This window comes from Uloborus diversus, chromosome 9 (assembly GCF_026930045.1).
Source record: "Uloborus diversus isolate 005 chromosome 9, Udiv.v.3.1, whole genome shotgun sequence".
NCBI classification, from domain to species: domain Eukaryota; kingdom Metazoa; phylum Arthropoda; class Arachnida; order Araneae; family Uloboridae; genus Uloborus; species Uloborus diversus.
This window is the reverse complement of record NC_072739.1, coordinates 110,839,968-110,862,602: the sequence shown is the minus strand read 5'-3', so window position 1 is coordinate 110,862,602 and position 22,635 is coordinate 110,839,968. Positions and strand designations below refer to the sequence as shown.

At 31.5% G+C, this 22,635-nt stretch overlaps 1 protein-coding gene across 2 annotated transcripts in view; it reads left to right on the top strand.

The window, feature by feature from the left end:
* LOC129229540 (semaphorin-2A-like) overlaps positions 1-22,635 on the top strand; it is a 652,526-nt gene that overhangs the window by 561,710 nt on the left and 68,181 nt on the right. For both annotated transcript variants that reach the window (XM_054863862.1, XM_054863863.1), the window contains exon 5: positions 14,524-14,631. In XM_054863862.1, coding sequence (XP_054719837.1) covers positions 14,524-14,631 — 108 coding nt within the window. The remainder of the gene's footprint in view (positions 1-14,523; positions 14,632-22,635) is intronic.

Sequence of the window (22,635 nt, the reverse complement as noted above, 5' to 3'; positions counted from 1 at the left end):
TAAAAAAAACTTTTTAAAAAATCCATTTTCTTATCTCGGTCCTTACAGCGGCCACGCTTCAAAGGAAGAACCGAATGGGGTATTTTTTCACTTATAAGGAATGGAGATAGTTCGAAAAAAAGAACATCTAAAGACCAGAGTAAGAGCACTATTATGTTAAAAGAAACGCAAGTCAGGAGGGTGTGAAAACTTTTTCCGGGATAGCTATTTTTTTCTTATGAGTCGTTAATACATTGGTTCTTAACAACATTTTTTGAGATGGACAACTGGTCGTATATAACGGTTTTTAGTACTGCCTTCAGCCATATAGAATCCAAGTTTTCAAAAGTTTGTTTCCAAAGGGGACTCAAGGTGAAAGTCATCACCGGAACTCAGGAGGAAACGTAGGTCACATACATAACTTTTGAGCAGTATCATAAAAGTTGGAGGAGAAATTGATATTGATCAAGAGGAAAGGAAAGCATTGTAGAAAAGTTAGAAAACAGAAAAAAATGTGAATTGTGTAAAATGTGTTAGTTTCTTTTATCGTCATTTTAGACTGGGGAAAATGGTAGATATTATGAAAAATCAATTACAAAAAAGTATTTTGGACAATCATTTGTATGAAAAATTTCATCATCTTCATTCATGTAAAAACCTTTGTGACAGCCACTTGTTTGATTTCTGACAAACAATTGTGAAGAAATCATTTTGACTCCAACGTTTTTCATAAGTTTCTGATCCGTAATCAAGTTATGGTTCTAGCTTCTGTTTTTCAAAATAATTGTTGGGATCACAGCTTGTCTGAATCAGCTCCTCTGACCATAATTTGTCTGAAAGATCTTTCTTATTGATGTTTGTCTGAAAGAAAAAAGTACTTATAAAAATCTTTATAACCACCACTTAACTGATTTCTGGCTAACGTTTTTTTAATTCTGATCGGTATTAAAGTGAAATTTTTTTGATCGGTAATCAAACTATGCTTTTTGATTGAGTTTCAAAAAAAAAAATCGCAGCTTGCCCGAACAATTCTTCTGATCATCATTTTGCTGAAACACCTTTCTTATCAGTTTTCGTCCAAAAAATTTGGTTTACCGTTGGGTGTCTAGAAAAAAAATGGTTCTTTCTGTCCGTATTTTGTTTCATAAATTCCGTATTTTGTCCGTATTTTGTTCCTGATCGCTAAGTTTCTGAAAATTTTTTATCGTTTCAGTTTGCCCTAATAAATCTTTCTGACTAGTAATCGCGTGCGAAAATCTTTTTCTGACTGGTCAGCATCGGTAAACACAATTGTATAAATTTGCGTCACCGGACGCAATAGTTAGGAAAAGTGTTTGTCATGTTAGAAGAAAAAAATGCAAGAATTGTTTTGACCACCCATGAAAGTAAATTCTGCCGGAGCTAATGATAAATACAACCATATATTTTTGCTTCTATTGCCACATTTTGTAGATAATGGTCACGTTAGAAAAAAAAACACGATAGGTTATACTTCAAAGTGTGTACTAGTTTATAAAATACAATGCTATAGTTTTGCATCTACTGCCGTTTAAATTGTAGAAAAAAGTGTTTGTAACGATTAAAAAATAACATTGGGTCACACTTCAAACTGTGGATCAGAATCAATAGATACAATGGTACGATATTGCACTTACTGATGTGTTAAGTGTAGAAAAGAGTTTGTCATGTTGGAAAAAACCATTGAGTTACACTTCAAACGCTGAACCAGAATCAATAGATGCAATAGTATGATTTTTATGTGCTGCAGAATTAATTGCAGAAAAGCGTTTGACGTGTCAGAAAAAAAAAATCTTTTTATACTTCTAACTCATTTCCAGAATCAACAGACACAATGATATGATTTTGCATACACTGCCGTATTAGTACAGAATAGTGTTTGTCATGTTAAAAAAAAACATTAGGTACACTAGGTAATACGTTAAACTAAAATTCTGAATCAGTTAGTACAGAAAGATAAATTTGCATTTAGTACCACATTAATGTAGAAGAGTGTTTGTCAAGTAACAACAAATAAAGATACTCTGGGTAATACTTCTAACTATGATTCAAAATCGGTAAACAGAATAAATTCATATCTATTTCCGCATTTCGTCTTTTCGTCTATCTCACTCTCTCATTATGATGCAAATAAATTTTCTCAAAAATCATTAATTTACTAGAAAAATAAAATTAAAATGCTCTTACTAACGATAAGCCGCATGTAAAATGCAATCATAACGCAAAGTACACCAAAATTCGCATTCTAAGTTACTCAGTAATGTGTTTGTCAGTGCTCGTTGATAGTCATGTTACCGTTTCACATAACTGCTCTGAGCATTAGGACGATATGTTTGATTGCTATTTGCATTATCGATTGAGAGTGAAATTAATATTTTGCCATTTGTAAATTCCTAATGGGACAGGAAATGAATATTGATTAGTGATTCGGGAAATTTTTCGTAATGACATTTTAATTAGAAATAGTTATGTTCATCTTTTACGTAATATTCTCGAAATTGCGCTTGAAAGTGGGTATTTAAAACTAAGCACTGATTTATTATTGAGTTATGTTTATCGTGACATACGAATAACGTTCGAAACGTATGCTAATGTAAAATTATTTACAGTAGTATTGAAAAATTTAAAGAGCATGAGAAAAAGCGATTAATTCACAAGATTTAACTATGATAATTAGTCGCTTTAGCGGTTTTGTGCAAAAAGTATTGAATTAGAAATAAATTTGCTCTTAGGATAGATGACGATGTATGCTTTTAAATTATATCAACACATGACCTGAACAATTTCTTTTACATTAGCGATATCTACCAATGGCTTGTCTTACATACCCGACTGAAAAACAAAGTATTTGCAGCATATTTCACATTAAAAAATAAGGCCTCATTTTTTTCAATGCTGTTTCTTCCTGCATTAATCCTGATCTTTCTTTATGTTTTCTATGAGACATGTTTACAATATCTTAAGATCGTTAAGTTTACTTTAATTAATGGTTTGTCAGTTTGATGGTGAATGAGCTAGTTTAATGTTTTAATGATTAATCATGTTAGCCTTTTTTACTCAAAGAGGTTCATTATTGAATGTTACAAAAATGAAACAGTGACCATCTATATTTATCCTTATTGTATCAAGTTAGAAGTAAATTTCCTTTTTGGATAGATGACGGTGTGTGCTTTAAATTACCTTAACCTGATCTGAGCAATTTGTTTTTATATTAGCGATATCCAAACTTGTATTACATCCAAGACTAAAAAAATAAATATGTGCTACAAAATATTTCACATTAAAATTGGAATATTTTTTTCAATGCCATGTTCTTCTGCTACAATTTCTGATACGTATTTTATAGTATACTTTTTCTATTAAAAATACCTACCATATGTGAACAATAAAGGTTAGTTTAACTAATGAATTAGCAAGTTTAGTGATTTAATGAGTTACCTCTTGTTTGCCCTTTAGATTCAGAGAGAAAGAAAATCAGAGATTCAATACTAAATGTTACAAAATAAAACAGTAGCCATCTATTCTTATCCTTATTGTATCTTTTCAAAACAAATCATTTAATGGTCTTTCTTATTAGTGCTATTAATTCTCAGCTGGACTGGAAAGCACAAGCGCTGTCAATAGTTCAAATATCCTCACACAGCTGGCGTTAGCTTGGAATCGATGCCATTGTTGATTATAGACGCCATGACAAGAAAAACTGAAAGCGATATCAACTGACCATCTAAATTAAGAAAAATCATCCTTCTATCGATTAAAGATACGAAAAAGTATTTTTCCTTTTGCCTTAAAAAAAAATCGTAACTAAACTTGATCAGAACTATCATATCATTTTCTTTCGGCTTCATATCGATTAGTGAGAGAAAGAGAATGGTACTCCAAAGAAAGAATTATCGAAACTTGAAGATAACACTCCGGCGATTCTTTTTTCTGTACTCACCATCAGTCAGTGCGAGGCAAGATAGAAAAACTCGAATTTCAAAGAAAGATTTGAAGTATAATGTTGAAAAAGAAAGACTGATGTATTTCGCAGGAAACGAAGATTGCTTTATGAAATTCTATTATTTTTTCATTGTAAAGGTAATTAGCAGGAGTTTTTCATTAAACCTATTGTTGACTTTAATTTCATCAAATTTGTCTTCATTTTTTTAAATAATAACCCTTTTGTCGACATCCAGATGTAAAAGTCTTACGCTTTAAAGCATTAATTTGCAATGAAAATTTCTTCTAGGTGTATCGAAGTTAGTGAGAAACTCTTCTTCTGATGGGCTTAAAAATGTGTCCGTGATACGGAAGTAGCCAAATATAAAAAATGTAAGAGAAATAATAGCTATGTGGGGAAAATCAAGCTATATTTCTACCTTTGTAAATAATCTAAACAAACTATAGGAGCAGAGAGGAATTACTTTGAAGCGATAATTTAATGAGGAGCGCTATAGCGCCAAGTATAGGACACATATGCCTCTTCAATCGAATATATGAACTGTGATTTTTCAGGATGGAATGATTACAGTCCATACTGCCATTGGAAATTGAAAAAATAATAATGAATTATAACAGTCCATGCATGAACAATGAACATGCGATCAGTATTAAGACTTAGGCATTATTTAATTATGTATTAACAGTGACCATTTTCGCAATAATAAATGAGTTCAAAAATTAAATGTATTAACGTCTGTCTCATAATTTAGATATAAAATTGCTTTTGTATTTTTTTTTTTTTTTTTTTTTTTGTTTAATTTTTTCTTCGAAAGATAACTTTTTCTCCATTACACCTATTAAATATCACAGGGTCATAATTGAAACCAACCATCCTCATATATATATATATATATATATATATATATATAATAGCGAATTCAATGATCGAGTAACGCTCCTGACGTCACCAACAATGAAACTTACGCCATGGCATGATAATTTGATAATTTTTTTTTGTTAACGTTTGATCATGGCCGCACTTGATTCGCTTACGCTTTACGGGCCTAGACAATTTATGGCTTTTCTGTGTTAAACCGATGCGACTAGTATAAATATATTTATGAATAGTGCAAATAAACTACATAACGCATTTTCAAGGAGCTAACAACAGATATATAGAATAAGAATTCGTAGCACCTCGGAAACTTTTCTTCCCCGTAATAAAGACGGATATTTTCCAGGTCTCAAACTGTCCAATCATAAAATTCCTTTCAACGAAGTGTCCCGGGAAAATATAATCCAAAACCCTCCTGTATGCATTGAGGACTGAAAATACCTTCGCCCAAGTCCGTATCAAGCCCGTGATTTGTCATCGTTGTGGGAGACCACATATCACCCACTCACCACAGTTAAACTGATTTAGAGTGATAGTGGAGAGCTCGCCTGGGAAGGATTTGTTTTTGTAGTTTTCTTTCCTTGTTTTCCGCACCAGAAACTATGGCGATGTTATTAGGTTTCTCCTCCGCATTTTGCCGCTTTAGGTAAAATGAAAAATTGCGGCTCTGATTCCTTGTATGGTATTTTTTACGCTCTGCTGTTTGTGGTTATGTTACACTTAAATCAAAAATGTTTTCTCTCGAACAGATTAAGCAACATGGCCTGATTTCGCTCTGAAATATGTTGTTAATAAATTGCCGTTGGGATTTATTATAAGTTGCGTTTGGGAAGAACATGCTCCTTTCTGTAATGGATTTTGTATCAAAAGTGATATTTCTCGTCGCTCATGTTTTTCGTCGATTTTTCACGGCCGGCACCTTAACAAGAACATGGAAAGCCCGATTTTTATTTTTAGATAGATTCCTCGTAATTGAATTGAGGATATTGTTGGTAATATTGTTCAAATCGTAATCTATGTTCGGAAAACGGATATAAATATATATAGAGAGAGACCAACACAAATGGTTAGGAACCAGGATAAAGCTTTAGGCGCCAGATTAATTTTATTTCTTAGAGTTAATGGTTAAAATTTAGTGTAACATAGCATGTAAACTATTCTTGTCGCCAAGTAGTTATCCATGTACAGGTAATTATCAAAATAATGGAAACACCTGTGAATAAAAGTGACATATTTGAATGTGCTTCGCACGTAATAAAGAATAAAACTAGATATCTGTTTTTGTTTTCATAAATAGCAATGGACACATTCTGGTAGTATATGGTGGATTAACCGAAGTTCTGGGCGTCTTGGATTTTTTTCAAGTGCGTAAAATATCGGACCTCTAAAATTTTAAAAGAGGCCAAATTGTTAGAGCGCGTCTAGCTGAAGCAAGTGTAACTGAAACATCTCATTTTTTGGTGTTTCTAGAGGTACAGTATCTAAAGTATCTAATACATGCAGCGCGGTAAGACAAGCTCGGCAAAGCAAAATAGTGGACGGAAAGAGAAGCTTAGTGAAAGAAACCGACGGTATTGAAGAGGATTGTAATGCATAAAAAGCGAACAATATCAGCAAAAATGACCAGAGAACTCAATCACCATCTGGATTCACCAGTGTGAGTGATTGGAGTCAGAAGGCACCTTTATCAACAGAACATTTTTGGCAGAGTAGCGATTCCCAACACTTGTCACAGAGTGTTTCCATTATTTTGATAACTACCTGTATGTTGTCACACTTTGTTCCACAAATTTTACCCTCCCCCCCCCCCATCCTCCTTTCGTCACGCTTCATTTTACCCTCTCCCGTTGTCGCATGTTGACGCTGCTTTTCATAAGCATATTGTTACGAAAAAAAGGTGTGACGTCACACTTCTTGTTTCCCCCTCTATCCTCCTTGTCACAAAATGTCGGAATTTCAGGATCCCCCTTCTCCTTCAAAGCATGACATCATTTGTTGACAACCTCCACGGTATTTTTTAGCTATCCCGGATTGGTCGGGCCCTGTATATTTATGTAGTGTATTGGCTTTTGTTGGATATCGTTTCATCCATAAGCTCACTTCTTTTGCATTTAAAAAGGCGTTCCTTGTAACGACAAACCACGTGTCTGCAGTAATCTGCAACTTTGCACAATTAAATGTTGTTATACCTTATTTTACCCTGCATATACGATGTTGATTTATTAAAAATTCTCTCCAGATGTATAATGTGTCTATATATAAAGGGAAAATCTCATTACATTACTCCCTTTAATACTACACTTTACAGATCCAACACTCGACGTATTCTACCTTGGGCAGGTAAAGGGCTGTAACTAAACTTTTCATCATTCATTTTTTTGCGTTTTTGTCATCCTATAGTTCAGTATTATTAGTATTGAATCCAAAACTCGTTTATTCAAATGTCTCGAATATTCATTTCTGCAGCGACTGCCGTTTACTTTCCCACGGTAGAAGATGCAATGATAGTTGTTTCTAATATTTAAATATTTAATTTCATAAAGGAAATATTAAATGTGAATGCTCCCATAAATTTTTCAGCAAAAAAAAAACCCCAAACTCTTTTTTTTTTTTTTTAATGACGGAATTAGGCTTCAAGGCTTCAATACTAAACAACAAAAGGTGCTTCCAAAGCATGAAACATTCATGAAAGGAGTAACTACATAAATATATACTCATTTTCTTTGAAATTCAGTTCATTGCTGCGATTAAACCCACGGGCACTATGAAAGTCAGTTATTTTTAACGTCCTTGTCTGATTTAAAATATGTAGAGCTTCATCAATAATTCAAGCGAAAGAATAAAATGTCTGGCTAAAATTCTTCATAATGCAAACAATATTTAATGAAGAGTAAAAACGCAATTTCTCGCACCAGGTATTCCTAATGATGTTCTTAAATTCCCAACGACAGAAAAATTTTCAAAAATGAAACATTTTTAAATCTAAAAACTTTTCTTAATGAATCTCGTTAGCGATGTAGCGTGTGCAAACACTATCGAATCTTCGAAACGCTCCATTTCCCGAGTTCTAAATGTTCCTTTTGGTCTTAATATTCGAATCAAGATTAACTGTTGTAAAAATTTCTTCCACTTGGGATCGTATATCAGAGTTTTATGTAATTATTTGTGTTTCTCATTTGAAGGCTTCAACAAAACGCAAAAAAGTAATTGCATCAATTCGACAAAGAAGAAATTAACCGAATAAAAACATTAGAACCTGCCATTTGTTACGTTAATAATCAGTTTTATCCGTCCTGAAATATTTCGAACACTTGGGATTCGTTACTAGATCTTAAATGGCCATCTATTTGTTTTGATCAAATTTTTGCTTCGACAACATCCAACACAAACTTGGAAATATATCCCAAGTTTCTGGCAGGGCCGTTTTCGGATCTTAACAGTTATTAGATTTTCTTATTAATTAAGTGGATGGGTTCTTGTTCCTCTGTGCTTTTAATTAATCTAATTTCTAGTTAGCACCAAGAAAACTCGATTTCGAAGGGGTAAAAAAGAAAAGCAACTTTGTTTGGCTGCTTTAATTGCAACATTTTGCTTTTGAATCCATTGCTGACTTAGTTTCCCGAATGTCTTAATTACAATAAGAAGAAATTTCTTACTTTTAAAAAGAAGAATAAATAAGTACGCTATTAATATCGAAAAAGTAATTTTCTGAACTGGGTCTTATTAATTATTAATGCTATTAAGAAAACATAACAAAACTATCCAATAAATCTTCTGCTACTGTTGAGTAGTTAAATCAGTGAAAAAAGTACCTTTTATTGTGTATTACTTCTCTTACAAAGCATTTGATTGTCTTATGTGGCGTATGATCTTTTAGTGTCTAAAGATAACTCAAAATATGTGCTTTTATTTATTAGTAATGTTATTAAGAAAACATTACCTGAACTATCCAATAAATTTAATTTTCTTTCCAACATATTATTGAGTAGTAAAATCAGTGAAAAAAGTATATTTATTGTACTCCTATATTACTTCTTTTATAAAGCACTTGCCTGTCTTATATGACGCATGACCTACTAGTATCTGAATATAGCTGAAAATAATTAGTTAAAATAAATCTTTCAGAATATATTTCGGTCATTATGCAGATGGAAATATATTTGCATTGAATGGAAATGAACTTAAAAAATAGGTAATTAGAGTTAATGTAACAGTTTTGTTCATTTCCAAAGAAAATTTTTTCATACTATATGTTTGTAATGTATCCGTAGGTACATGTTTTGAAATTTATTTAGATGATTTCCCAAATTATTCGAGCAATGAATCAGAGGATATTTTGTAGAAAAATTTATATATTTCCAAACCCATGTACTACATTTTACAAACGTATATATATATATATATATATATATATATATATATATATATATATATATATATATATATAATATATATATATATATATATATATATATATATATATATTTCCTTTCATTATACTTTTTATTCTACTTTTCTTTCAGTTCTCTCAAGTTTGCCTGATTCCCATGCGTATTTTAAAGTTTCTTGTGATGTTTTATAAAAATAGGCTATTTTTATGCTACTAATAGCTATATTTAGATACTAGTGAATCATACGTCACATAAGACAGGCAAGTGCTTTGTAAGAGAAGTAATATGCGAGTGCAATAAATATACTTTTTTCACTGATTTTACTACTCAATAATATGTTGGAAAGAAAATTAACTTTATTGGATAGTTCAGATAGTGTTTTCTTAATAACATTAATAATAAATAAAATAATATGTAAAAATATTTCATATCACATTATCCCATAAGCTTTTCCTTTCTGTCGTGCTATTAGAAGATCCTCTTTTAGTTTTTTGTTTTTTTTCCTGCACTTTGTACATTTATATAAACATTTCATGCAAAGTCGCTTTCATTTTTTTCTTCAGTACTGCATTATTTATACCTTTTATACTTTTAACGGATGATTTTCATTCTTTCTAATCACCAAGATATTGTGTGGCAATGTTGCTGCTACAACGTGTATAGATTTTTATTGACTAATTTATTACTTTTTATTTTTCCACAACATTAACAAACTTCATTATGTGCATAATCAAGTCGCTTTGATTGTTCGCTAAATTAAATATTTTTTTTCATATATTTAATTGTATAAAATGTGGAATTTTCATAGTTCCTAATCAAAGAATTATTTTATGCCGTATGGTGCTTTAAAGCTCCTAAATTTCATTTTACCAGTACATTTTATCTTTTATCATTTTAATGCACTTTTTCCAGATACTCAAGAGAATTTAAAAGTCTCTTTTTTGAAAGAAATACATTTTCGTATATTATTCATAATAATTCACATTCTTCTGCATCTTAACTACTAGGATGTTTTAAAATAATATTTTCATACGTTAGTGTTTCTTTGATTTGTAAAATTTTTTTGCGTAAAGGTTATAGTTGACTTCGTTTCTTACTAAACATTACATTTTTATAAAGTTTCTACTCTTACGCATAATTAATTTTGGTCTACTTAATTCAAAATTTTTTACTATTGCTAGCTGAGAGAATATTTTTAACCGTATAACTATTTCAAGACTCGAATATCTTGTTTCACTTATTTTCTTTCATTTGCCTATCAATGTTAAATTTTCATTGGAATTTAAAAATCCCTTTGTTTAATAATACTTTAGAACCTTATTGTGTCATATTGCGCTAGAGGTTCTGCACCTCTAGGTACAGAATTACTGAAGGGAAGCTGCCTTCTTGGAAGACTTCCTAGGTAGTGCTCACCACCATCCCCCCCCCCCCCAGTTCGCACCACTTGTAAAGGATCGAAGGAAAAGTGGAATGCGATCAAAGAACACTATTAGTAAAAGAAAATCACTGATTTGCATTAATTTTCAGAGAACTTTAAACACGTGGTTCGGTCCTAGAAAGAACCTCAAATCAGCGACTTCAATGCTGAAATTAAAACCCAGAACCTTTCTGATTTTTTTAGTCAAACTTTTTGCGCTGGAGTCGAGTTGTGCCTAAAATATTGTCAATTGCAAACACGTTGCATTGCATGTAGTACCATTAAAGTTTTGATGTGTTAACTTTTTTTTAATTAATCTATTTCTCTCTTTATTTATTTATTTTTGACTTGATATTGCTAGTTCATTTATATTTAAATCATCTTATATTTTTATAAAACGTAACGTTCTATTATGTAAATTCTATTAAGTAAAAGTTATGAATTCGGATAATTTTTTATCACATTTGTATTTACATGTTATAGTTTTTGTGGTTCCTTTTTTATATATATACATAAATAGGGGCTGAAATTTTAGGTACGAGGGTAAAATGTCTACCAAAATCACTCAGATTTTTCTTTTTTAAAAAAGGGGTTTTTTTTGCCTTTTTTTTCCAATTTGTGTGTATGCTTATAGATGTTACTAAGAAAAAATGGTTGGAAGGGATGCGTACATACGTTGTTTCTGATGGATAATTTTCCGTAGCTGTCTCTAAAATAAAAGTTTCGTAACCCGATTTTTTTTACCCTCAACTTTTCTTTACTTTCGTTCACAGTTCGTTTCGTGCATCTATGTTGTGCAATGTACAATATTTTTTCATCCCTAACAGGAATCACAATTTCATATTTAAACTTTTCTTCTTTAATCTCTAAATGGCACAAGAGTGTTTATTAACATTCATTAAGCTCAAACAGATTTGATTTCTCTATCTGGAAAGTATTAAAAATTTTGTTTGAAGTAAACGAAATCATTATTTAAGTTGTATTGTTGTTTCTTTATGACTCATTACTTTTGTAATAAATTAGAAATAAAATTTCATCTATCGACATTGAAAAATTAATTCACAAAACTCTTACTTCTTTTTGTATAAAGATACTGGTGAATGTGGAAAATATCTAAAATGATTAAAAATGCTGTAAAATGAGAAGATACCTGATGACAAATCAGCCAACTTCAGTGGAGTAACAACAGTTCATCACTAAAAACTAAACCAAACTGCATTTTTACCGACGTTTCACATGCGTCGCCTTTTTGAAAGCCTACTTACTACATTAAATACTTCTGTAATTTAACATTGGAGAAATATGTTACTAATTTAGAAAGTAAACGTTTTTTTTTTTTTTTTTTTTGTTAAACTAAAAGCCAATTTCAATTAATTTCCCTACGTAATGAATGTATTCTTTTCCATATCAAATTACAAGAGTTGGAATATTCATTTGCATTTAATTAAATGTTTCCGAGTCTAACGATCATACATCACACATACACTAAGTACATTTTTTAATAATACTTTTTAACTAAGTAGTTTTAATTAGATTTTTTTAATTATAAGAACGACGACTAACTTGAACCTTTAATTAACGATATGCGTTGACAAAAATAAGGAACGTTAAAATGCATGCATGGATTCAATTCCTTTAGTGATATGTTTGCTATCTTTATATGGACGGGTTAGAATGATAGTGGCATAAGTAAAAATTTTTATAAATTGAGTTAGGGGTGGATTTAGGTTCTTCTTTTGTCCCTCTATTAACTGTACCGTGCAAAAAAGTACTGAAATATATTGCCAATTAAAGCACAACAAAATTGTCCATTTACCGAAACGGTTGTTCAAGTGAGAATGACAGTGGCGTAAGTAAGAAATTTTACAAGTTGAGTTAAGCGTGGATTTGGGTTTCTCTTTAGTTACTCTATTAAGTGTAATAACTGTGCAAAAAAGTACCAAACTGTATTGCCAATTAAGGGCACACGAAAAATGTCCATTAACCGAAACTGCTGTTCAAGTGAGAATGACAGTGGCATAAGACAAAAATTTTGCAAATTGTGTTAAGCGTGGATTTGGGTTCTTCTTTAGTCTATCTGTGTACCAATTGTGCAAAAAAGTACTAAAATATATTGCCAATTAAAGCACAACAAAATTTTCCATTTACCGAAACGGTTGTTCAAGTGAGAATGACAGTGGCATAAGTAAGAAATTTTACAAGTTGAGTTAAGCGTGGATATTGGTTCTCTTTAGTTACTCTATTAAGTGTAATAATTGTGGAAAAAAGTGCCAAACCGTATTGCCAATTAAGGGTACACGAAAAATGTCCATTAACCGAAACTGTTGTTCAAGTCAGAATGACAGTGGCATAAGACAAAAATTTTGCAAATTGTGTTAAGCGTGGATTTGGGTTCTTCTTTAATCTATCTGTGTACCAATTGTGCAAAAAAAAGTACTAAAATATATTGCCAATTAAGGGCACAACAAAATTGCCTCTTTACGGAATCTATTTTTTAAGTGACAATGATACTGGCATGAGTCAAAAATTTTACAAATTGAGTTAAGCGGGGATTTAGGTTCCTCTTTAGTTCCTTTATTAAGTGTACCAATAGTGCAAAAAAGTGCTAGAATATATTGCTAATTAAGGGCCCACCGAAATTGTCCATTTGCCGAAATTGTTGTTTAGGTGAGAATGACATTGGCTTGAGTAAAAAAGTTTAAAAATTGAGTTATTCGTGGAAGTGGGATCCTCTTTAGTCCCTCTATTAAGTCCATCAATTGTGCAAAAAAGTACTAAAATATATTGCCGAATAAGGGCATAAGAAAATTGTCCATTAACCGAAATTGTTGTTCACGTGAGAATGACAGTGGCATAAGTCAGTTTCCATGCCGCTCATTGGGCCAGAATTTTCTGCTTGTGGAAAGCAGGGCGGATGCAAAGTAGCATGTGAGGAGGTGTACCATTCAAGGATGACACCTCCATGTATGTGTCCATTCTTTAGTAGAAATGAAATATGTGCTGTTTATATGGATAACTGGGATTTTCTTCCTGAAGAATTTCAAATAAAATAATTCGATTTGAACTGAGGATTCTTCGAACAGTTCAAAGAACAAGAAAAGGAGCGATTTTAAATTCTACGAGAATAGTGTAATTCATTATCCTTATCAAACAGTTTGTTTCTCTTCGGGTAAATGTTTAGACAGTGGATGTATGTGCATTAAAGTATTCGAATTCCTGGTATAGTGAAACCTGTGTAAGTTGACCACTTGCAGTGCCCTACTTTAGTGGTCAACTTAAACAGGTGGTCAATTTATAGAGGTTGAAATATATGATATAGAACTAATTCTGTGCCTAAAAATAGCGGTCAACTTAGAGAGGTGGTCAACTTACTAGGGTGGTCAACTTTACAGGTTTTACTGTAATCCGGGATGACACCGGTTTTGATTCGATCGTATTTGCGAGGTTCCAATGCATAGCCAATTGAGACATATTTGAAAAATTCAAGATGGCATCTGAATAAGCAAAGTTATAAGGCGCTGAATGCAGCTTAACGTATTTGAATCATGCGTCAAATTAAGATTGTTATCGGAATCATCATTACAAAAGGTGGTAATATCTACTGATAATTATAACTTTTAATAAAAGTTTACGTAAAATTAAATAAAAAATTTCACTAAACCATGATAATTCCTCAAATTTGTACAGTTAAAAAGTAACCACTGTTACAAGATCTATTTCTGTATCTTTATAATTATTAGCTTGTTATATTTTATCAAATATAAAAACTGGTGGAAATTTTTTTAACGTATAGTCATTAAATTCATTATTGGAAATAATTTTTGAGCACTGTATTATGTGTGTAGAAATCTATTTAATAGTAATGCATTAGTTCCTAAAATTGTATCCATCTTTTTCAGCACTATGACTGCAGGAATCACATTAGAGTCATCCAGCCAATAGGAGATGGAAGTCGTCTCTACATCTGCGGAACGAATGCCCACAATCCTCTAGATTACGTCATTGGGGTGCGATGTTTTTAATTAATTCAACAGAATGGTTGACGGCCTACTATAATTGAACCACTTGTTGCTCTAGATCCTTACAGAACTTTTATTGTTGAAAGAATTGCTTTTTACACTTCTGTTAAGTTTTGTCAATTTATTTTTTTTATTTACACTATAACGTAATTTATTTTATTCATTTTTCCCTTCATCTAAAATAAAAATCACATTATATTTTTTGAATTTTTGTCAGAATTATATAAACGCTTAATTTGATATCTATAAGTTTATCTTCATGTTATACGATTAAAAATTGATGACCAGTATCCCTTATTAATAAGTTTCTCTCTTCATGTCTAATAATCGTAATAACTTGAAAATCATAATATGACTGGTGAAAATTTCTTCTTTATTTGAAAGGTTTCCCGTAAAGTTTGGCGTATTCAAATAGTGTGATATTTAAATATATGTGAGAAAAATCTTCAACATTAATTCAGCGATGGAAATTGAGCGCTTTAAAATACATTGACATTTAAGTCTGGCAGATGAAATGATTTCACTGGAATCAGTTGAAAATTAAAAGTAACAAACTGCACCTTTTTGTAAAAGTAGGTGGATCTCCTGTACCCTGCATTTGAATCGTTGGGCAACAGCCGTTGACATTCAAATTGTACAACTGATCTACTTTTAATGAAAACAAGAAATAATACCATGCGCGAAACGTTCATTTGTTGCGTAGACCCAATACCGTTCGTAAACTGTTTGTAGAAGGAGTAAGAGCTTAACAAAACAACATACATCTTTTATGATTTGCATAAAACTAGTCGCAACAACAACAACAACAACATAAAAAACACTTTTCAAGCATTAAAAACTACCTTTGACATGCCAGCAGAAACAGCAACTCTTAATTAAAGAAAACATTTAGCCGACTCTAAAAATTGTTATAATAATGTCAAAAAAAGTGAAGGTGCTTTTAAAAATTCTACCTAACATGGAAAAAAATGACGCTTCTAATTTCATTCTTTGAATTTAAAAAAAAAGAAAGGTTTATTGTTGTGAAAAACATTCAAGCAACTTAGTTTATATTTTAATGAGTTATTAAGATGCATATAGAGGCCTTCGTGAAAGTTACATTTTAATTTAAAGAAGCAGTAATTAAAGCAAGAATTTTTGAGGCGAAAAATAAATAAAAAGTAAGTTTGCAAAAATGACACTGTTATTCTTTTTTTCTTGTTGTTTTCGAGCAGAAAATGTGAAAGTTAATAAAGCTGTGCCAATTATCGTCTGCAATTTGCTGGAAACTCTACACGTAATCATTGATCGAGCTGATGATTATCATTCATTTCATCATTTTTTAAAGAGCTCGTAGTCATTAAAAACTAATCAAGACCAGTTCAAAGCTCTGAAAATAATTCAAAAGTTTTAAATTAGTCTTCTACTTCGAAAGGAAAATGTTAGGACAAGGTATGAAAAAATTATAATGAAACGAAAAAATTTTATTCATTTTTAGATTTATACTTTTGGAATTTTTACTACTTTCTTTTTAGTATTCATACAACAATAGTGCAAAATTACTCGTAATTCCCTTAGCGATAAGTAACTTCCTTATTTAGAACTGTGTAAAAGCATAAATAGACTGATGGCGCATGAAATTTTCTTAGACATAGTTTTAAATTTGGTAATATATTTAACTCAGACAGATTGTTCTGCGGTGTCGGATTTGGTTAAGTTACGTATGTGTATTGAGTAAATTATTTAAAAAATTTTAATACAAAAAAATTCATTTGATTCACGGTGTACTAATTTAATTGAATGTCCTAATCGAATCCTAAAGAAAATGCAGTCAATTTGGGAAAAGAAACCCATTTTTTGTTTTTTTTTATATTTTTGTTAAGATCTGAGTTTGATAAGTTATCACTGCTAAGGAACAAAGAAATGAATTGATTTCAAGTGTACACTTTCAATTTACCATCTTTTATTCTTTTTTCTATCCCCCCTCCCCCTTTTCAAGCTCTTAATTTAGCAACGCAGGTCGATGCGTGCTACGACTACTATGTACTTACACTTCGAATTGTCATTCATTTAGTAACAGGTATTGCGTAATGTAGGAAAAGTACACGATTGATTGTCAACCATTGATCATTTCAATAAAGCATTCCCGGTCTACAAAGCATCTTACACAAAGATCTAGACTAGGAATTTTGATTAGTAGCCACTGGCTAACAGAATCACAAAAAATGGTAGCCACTTTTGATTTTTGGTAACCATTTTTTTTATACATATTCAACGAAAAAAATAAGTAATCTTAAGGGAGTTTACTCCGAATTACGTTGCCAGGAAGGAGTCGACTTATGAGCTGAACGCCTCATGATGGGAAGCGTATTATCGTAGCAGGATATGCGATATAAGTTTTCACAAATAAAGAAACACAAAGTTGCTACTTTTGGCGACTAAGATTTCATTTCTTGGTAGATATTTTCAATGAAATGGTCGCCCTCTGGCGACTGGTGACCACTAATCCAGAGCTTTTGCTTCCAGATACATAATTAATTCAAGCTTTAGCCAATTCCGCTTGAATTCATTAAGAATAATTTATTTGGAACGTTTAGTATCAGAAGGTGATTGCAAAAGACATTTTGTAAAGAATCAAAATTGCTCAACTGGAAAAAACCTTTAACAACCGAAATGTGTTTTCTTGTCAATTTAACCGCAGGTACATTCTAATGGATACCTTTTACAAAAATGTCCAAAAGCGAATGTGTCCATCAATCTATATAAGTAAAAGTTTTCTCTGTGTAACTCTACATTTTCGTTGGGAAAATCGGACAAAAAAATCATCCCAGAAGAAGAAAACTGCGAACGACTGGCCTAGTCTGGCTATTAATATCAATCGGCAGAAGCTGGTAACTAGGGAACTGGATGACAAACGATTCCGGTCGCATCGTTCATCACCGGATTTTCGGTTTAGGGAAAGGGGTGACAAATCGGGAAAAGTGTCCCCGCGACAAATATTTCATAGTTCCGTTGCCCTCTTCCCCCTGTAGCTTTTTTTTCCTCCAAAACTATTGGTTGCACTCCTGTAGTGCGGGCGCAAATTGCGTTGGCCATTTTGAGCAATATCCATCACACAATCCTTTTCATTTTATGACTTTTTCATTCCATGACTCTTTTAATACTGATATTGATGGTGGAAACTGAGCTGTAATTTTTACCGTGACTTTCTTCGTTCTAAGTAAAATAGCTCGGGTCGTTGAAGAGCCTTTCCATGAAAAACGGTCATTTTGTCCCGCACGTGACGCCTCATATATTTGATCAAAAATAGTAATTTAGAAGATTAATGAACAAAACTTTGTTTTTCTTAAGAAATTGCAAACGTATGTGGGATTTCTTAAGCGAAAAGGTTTGTCACTACCTTTTAAAATTAATTATTTTTAATGAAATATATGAACTGTCACGTGCAGGACAAAATGGTAACTTTTTCGGTGGAATGCCTTATATATATTTTTTTTCAACGGTATAAAGTATTATTTCTCATAAAACGAGATATGTTTCCCTTACATTGAAAACTTAGAATTGAAAGCCTAAAATTTGTTTCGTCATTGCTACATTAATAGAGCAAAAATGTTAAATAATTCATACAGCAAGCTACAAGAGGCTGACTTTTGATGGCCCGTGACGCATGCGAATAAACTAAATTCTAAATTACAAAATAATATGATAAAAAAATACTGCATCAGTAGTATCTCTGTATCGAATGTAAAGATTAAAAAATATGCTTGCTCTTGTTGAATTAAAATATTAAGATCTGTAACAAAACGTTGGTGAAATTATAGCGTCTGAGTATCCCGTACGGTGACTGTGAAATGGCTATGAGAATGTTTCAGTGCAATGTTTCGTTGAACACGTCTACGTGTATACAGGATTAGTTGAATCAAAGTTGTGTGTGCTTCCGCTGACGAATACATATGAACTTAAGGAAGATCTAACCAAATTGAAGGGTTTACTGCAGAAAAGGGGTAACTTCAATTTCAAAGTTTTCGAAAGGTCTACATTAGAGCTGGAGACAGCAATTCCTCTTTTTTATTTATTATATTTTAATAAATCCCTGTGTATGTTCCAGAATACAGTTATGCAGTAGAAGTCATGAAAGTTTGAAAAAAATTGTGTTTTGGCATTTAGCTTTAATGCGGACCTTTTGAAAATTAAAGTTTTGAGCTACCACATTTTTGCTGAAAATCGTTCAGTTGTCACCAAATCCCATATCCTTACACCAAACTAATATTTTCGTACCCGTTACATATGCCATTTTGATTTTTTCTTTTTCAAGAAAACATTAAATTTTTGTTCTAAGATGAAGGGAATTTTAAAAAGCTAGGAATGGAAAGCTATATGAAGCAATAAAAAATATTTTCTCCTCGAAATTTGGAGAAAATTTCTTTTTTTTTTCCAGATATTTCCTGTAACGAATTTACCTTTAAAAGTAGATCTTCCATATCACTCAATGATTGGGAGAAATAATTAAAAGAAAGAGAAAAACATGGGATGAAAAAAGGGAAATTAATTTAGAAACATAAGGGAAGCATTTTCTAAAAACCGTTTCATTTTTCTTTCTTTCTGTGTCACACACATATAGGTGTGTGTGTGTTTTTTTAAATACGCAAAAAATAAACTTTTTTCAAACATTTTATTACTTTATATTATTGTGCAATTTTTATATTATAATATATTATATCGTATAATTCAAAAATTTGTTTATATAAAAGATAATATTGAAATATATTATATTCTGCTATCTCGGAAATCGAAAAATTTATTCCAAAAAAATGTAATTTGTCTTCGTATAATTTCTTATTACTGAATTGTTTTCCTTTTCTTGATAGCAAATAAAACATTAATCTCTAATTTAAATTACGAAAAAAAAGTCATATTTTGTTTTACGCTTGAAAAAAAAATCTAGAAAAAATGACTTAGCGATTTTCAAAGCAATATTCTCTCACACATTTATCCATCCTAATTAACTTGCAAGCTCGGATGGAAAAATACCTCCAGCAATCATAAAAATGCTTCCGTAAATATTAAAAAAAAAAAGAACCATCATTAATATTAAAGTGTACCTTTCCCTTCCCACCGAATTCCAATACTTTTTTTTTTCGTCTGCTTTAGGGTGGAGAAAGTTTCCATCGTTTTTAATAGCACAAATCGAACACCGATAAATTGTGAGTGTTGCAACCGTTCTATCAGATGAGGGAAAAAAAAGTACTGCAAAAAAATTATATCTAATACTTTTTTAATATTTACGTTTTAAAATAATTTTTGTCAGAGATTAACGATGAATGCAGAATCAAAATAAAACTTTCTCTCTTGTTAATACCATATTTCAAATGAATCTGAGATTAATTTATTCCGTAGTGCTGAATTTTTAGATGTGATCCTTTTATTGTAATTAGGACTGTGAGATTTAAAACATTTATAAGTACACCAAATTTGAATGCTGTAAGTTTTCATTATATATCTCCGTTGCGACTAGTTCTTTGAAATACTACTCACTGCCCCCTCCCCTCCGTATCCATAAATGAGATTTTCTCTTGGAGTGCTGTCTAAGAGGTTAAATGATTTTTTGACACTAAAGAAAACTTATTATTTTGCATTTTAGACACTTATTATGTTTGACGATGTTATCCAGCATTTCTTCTCTTGCAAAATATATTTTTCCCTCGATTGTAAAGGGTAAATTCGTCTACGAGATATTAAAGAATTTTTCTATGTGTTAAAATTTTTATTATTCTTTAAAAGTGAAACCTCAACTCTTAATCCCGAAAAGGTAGTTTAAAAAAAAGTATGGTTTAATGTGTGTGTCTTTCATTCAGAAGTAGTACTTGTCTACCACTTACTACAAATTCACTTACTGTTTTACGCATGAATTTTAACTATTATTGACTAGACTTAAAAAACAAAAATTAACGGTGAAATATTATCCTTTTTTTAAGGAAAGAAAAAGTGCATGAAAAATATTTATTGATCACTGGCCATTTAACAAAAAAACATCTGTTTTGTGTTTGTGGATTCAAGAGATGCTGATTTTTCTGTCAACATTTGCTTTAATTTTAAAAGTAAACTTCTTATCGTTTGTTATGCGCAAACTACATCAACAATATTTAATCTATTTTCTTCTAAAAATGGCTTTATTTTTACCAATTTGTATTCGATAAAAACATAAAACAGAAAATTGATATCACATTTTTGTAATTAGTTTCTAATTATTTATGACTAAGTTGAATTAATCTTAAATATTCTCCATTCCAAAAGTACTTATTTTTTTTTAAAAGTCTGTCAAGAAGTATAAACCACGTTGTACGTTCTAACATTTAATCTGCACAGCGACTTCTAAACTACTTCTGGTAAAAAATAAATAAAAGTTTTCCTAAAGCTCTACAAAGAGCTCACCAGATAAATTAATTTTCATCCCGAATGAATTATTACGAACCCTATCTCAATTTAAACTCTTGAAACATTAAGACCGCCCATTAAAAATCCCGATGCACTCTCGCTTCTACTCTCTGAAAGCCAACCTCATAAATTTTCAGTCAACCACTGTTAAATTCAATAACGGTAAGCACAACATTTTACCTTCTCTCGCTGCTTACTTTCTTTTCGCGATCTCTTCGCTCGAGCTTTTTTTTTTTTTTTTTTTTAAATATATATATATAACTTCTAGAAGCATTGGCTGAAAACTTGTTTCTACTACATTTTAAAAGCGAGTTAAAGAAACTGAAGCATCGACTTCCGACTTAAGGAGATGCTTCCTTGCTGATAACATCCGCTTCTTCGAGGAAGAACTTGCTTATGCAATAGTTCCGCTTTTTCAAGAGGAATACAAAAAGATCCGCTCATTCAAAGTCTTTTTAAAAAAACCTTATGTGGACTTCTTGAAAGTGTTTTTGAGAAAACAGAACTTCCCGATTCAAGGTTTTCTTTATGTCTTCTACTACCTTTTCTTTTTCTTTTCTTTTCTTTTTTTTCAATTTCAGTTGTCTTTTTAAGGAATGCAAACATACTTCTCAACCGGATATTCTTATGTGAGTGTTTTAGTTTCGTTTGTTTTAAAAGGAAAAATGTTTTTGCGTGTATCGTGTCTTGTTGAATCGATCTAGAAATCGAGTTTTCACCTTGTTACACTTAATTATGTTTGCTAAGCGATAGGTTTAAAGGGAGGAACAATGTAGGGGGTAAAAACACATGTTAACGTAAAGGGTAAAATAAGAGGTTGCGACGGGCCACGGGGAGACTAAACGAAGAAAGAAGTTGACAGTGAAAAAGTACTCTGTCTATTGCCACCCGATAACCGCTTTAAAAAAAAGGAGAAAAGAATAATAATAAAAATAATCTTAAAACGTAGTTGGTATAAGTTTCTTTACAAAAATCAAGATTCATCTTGGAAGAACTATTATAGTAACCTGCGACGCATTGCATAGTGTTGATATCATATTTTTATGAAGTCTAAGAACTTAGCGAGAAAATAAAAAATATATAGCCAAATTTGCGTCTTTTTGGTTCCAAATTTGATGAGAAATTCAGTATACCGTGACTGTCACGTGGCCATCATCAAGGTCACGTGATACCCAAAAGCCAGTCATAGGCGACCGTTATCGTACATACATAGATACGGTGGGATTTTCACTGTGAAGATTTATTGCAAATGCATCACAAAGACTATTCTGTATTCGAATAAAAGGAATCATTATGTATCATAATATGCAGTATCAACTATAATATGAAGTTTCAACTTGATAAAAAGTTTGATGACTTTCAAGACATGAACTTCAAGAACATTACAAAAATTAAGAAAGAGTAAAACGAAAAGTAGACACACAACATAAGTTTAGAATAACATGAAGAATTGTAGCCTGCAGTACTAGATATCAAGCGCCCTCTATTGGCCAATTGCATTAAGGCGCTCTTCTGTTTTAATTGACTCTATTTTAATTAATTAGTCTGCCCTTTGTTTGTAAATTATCTCTTTCCGAA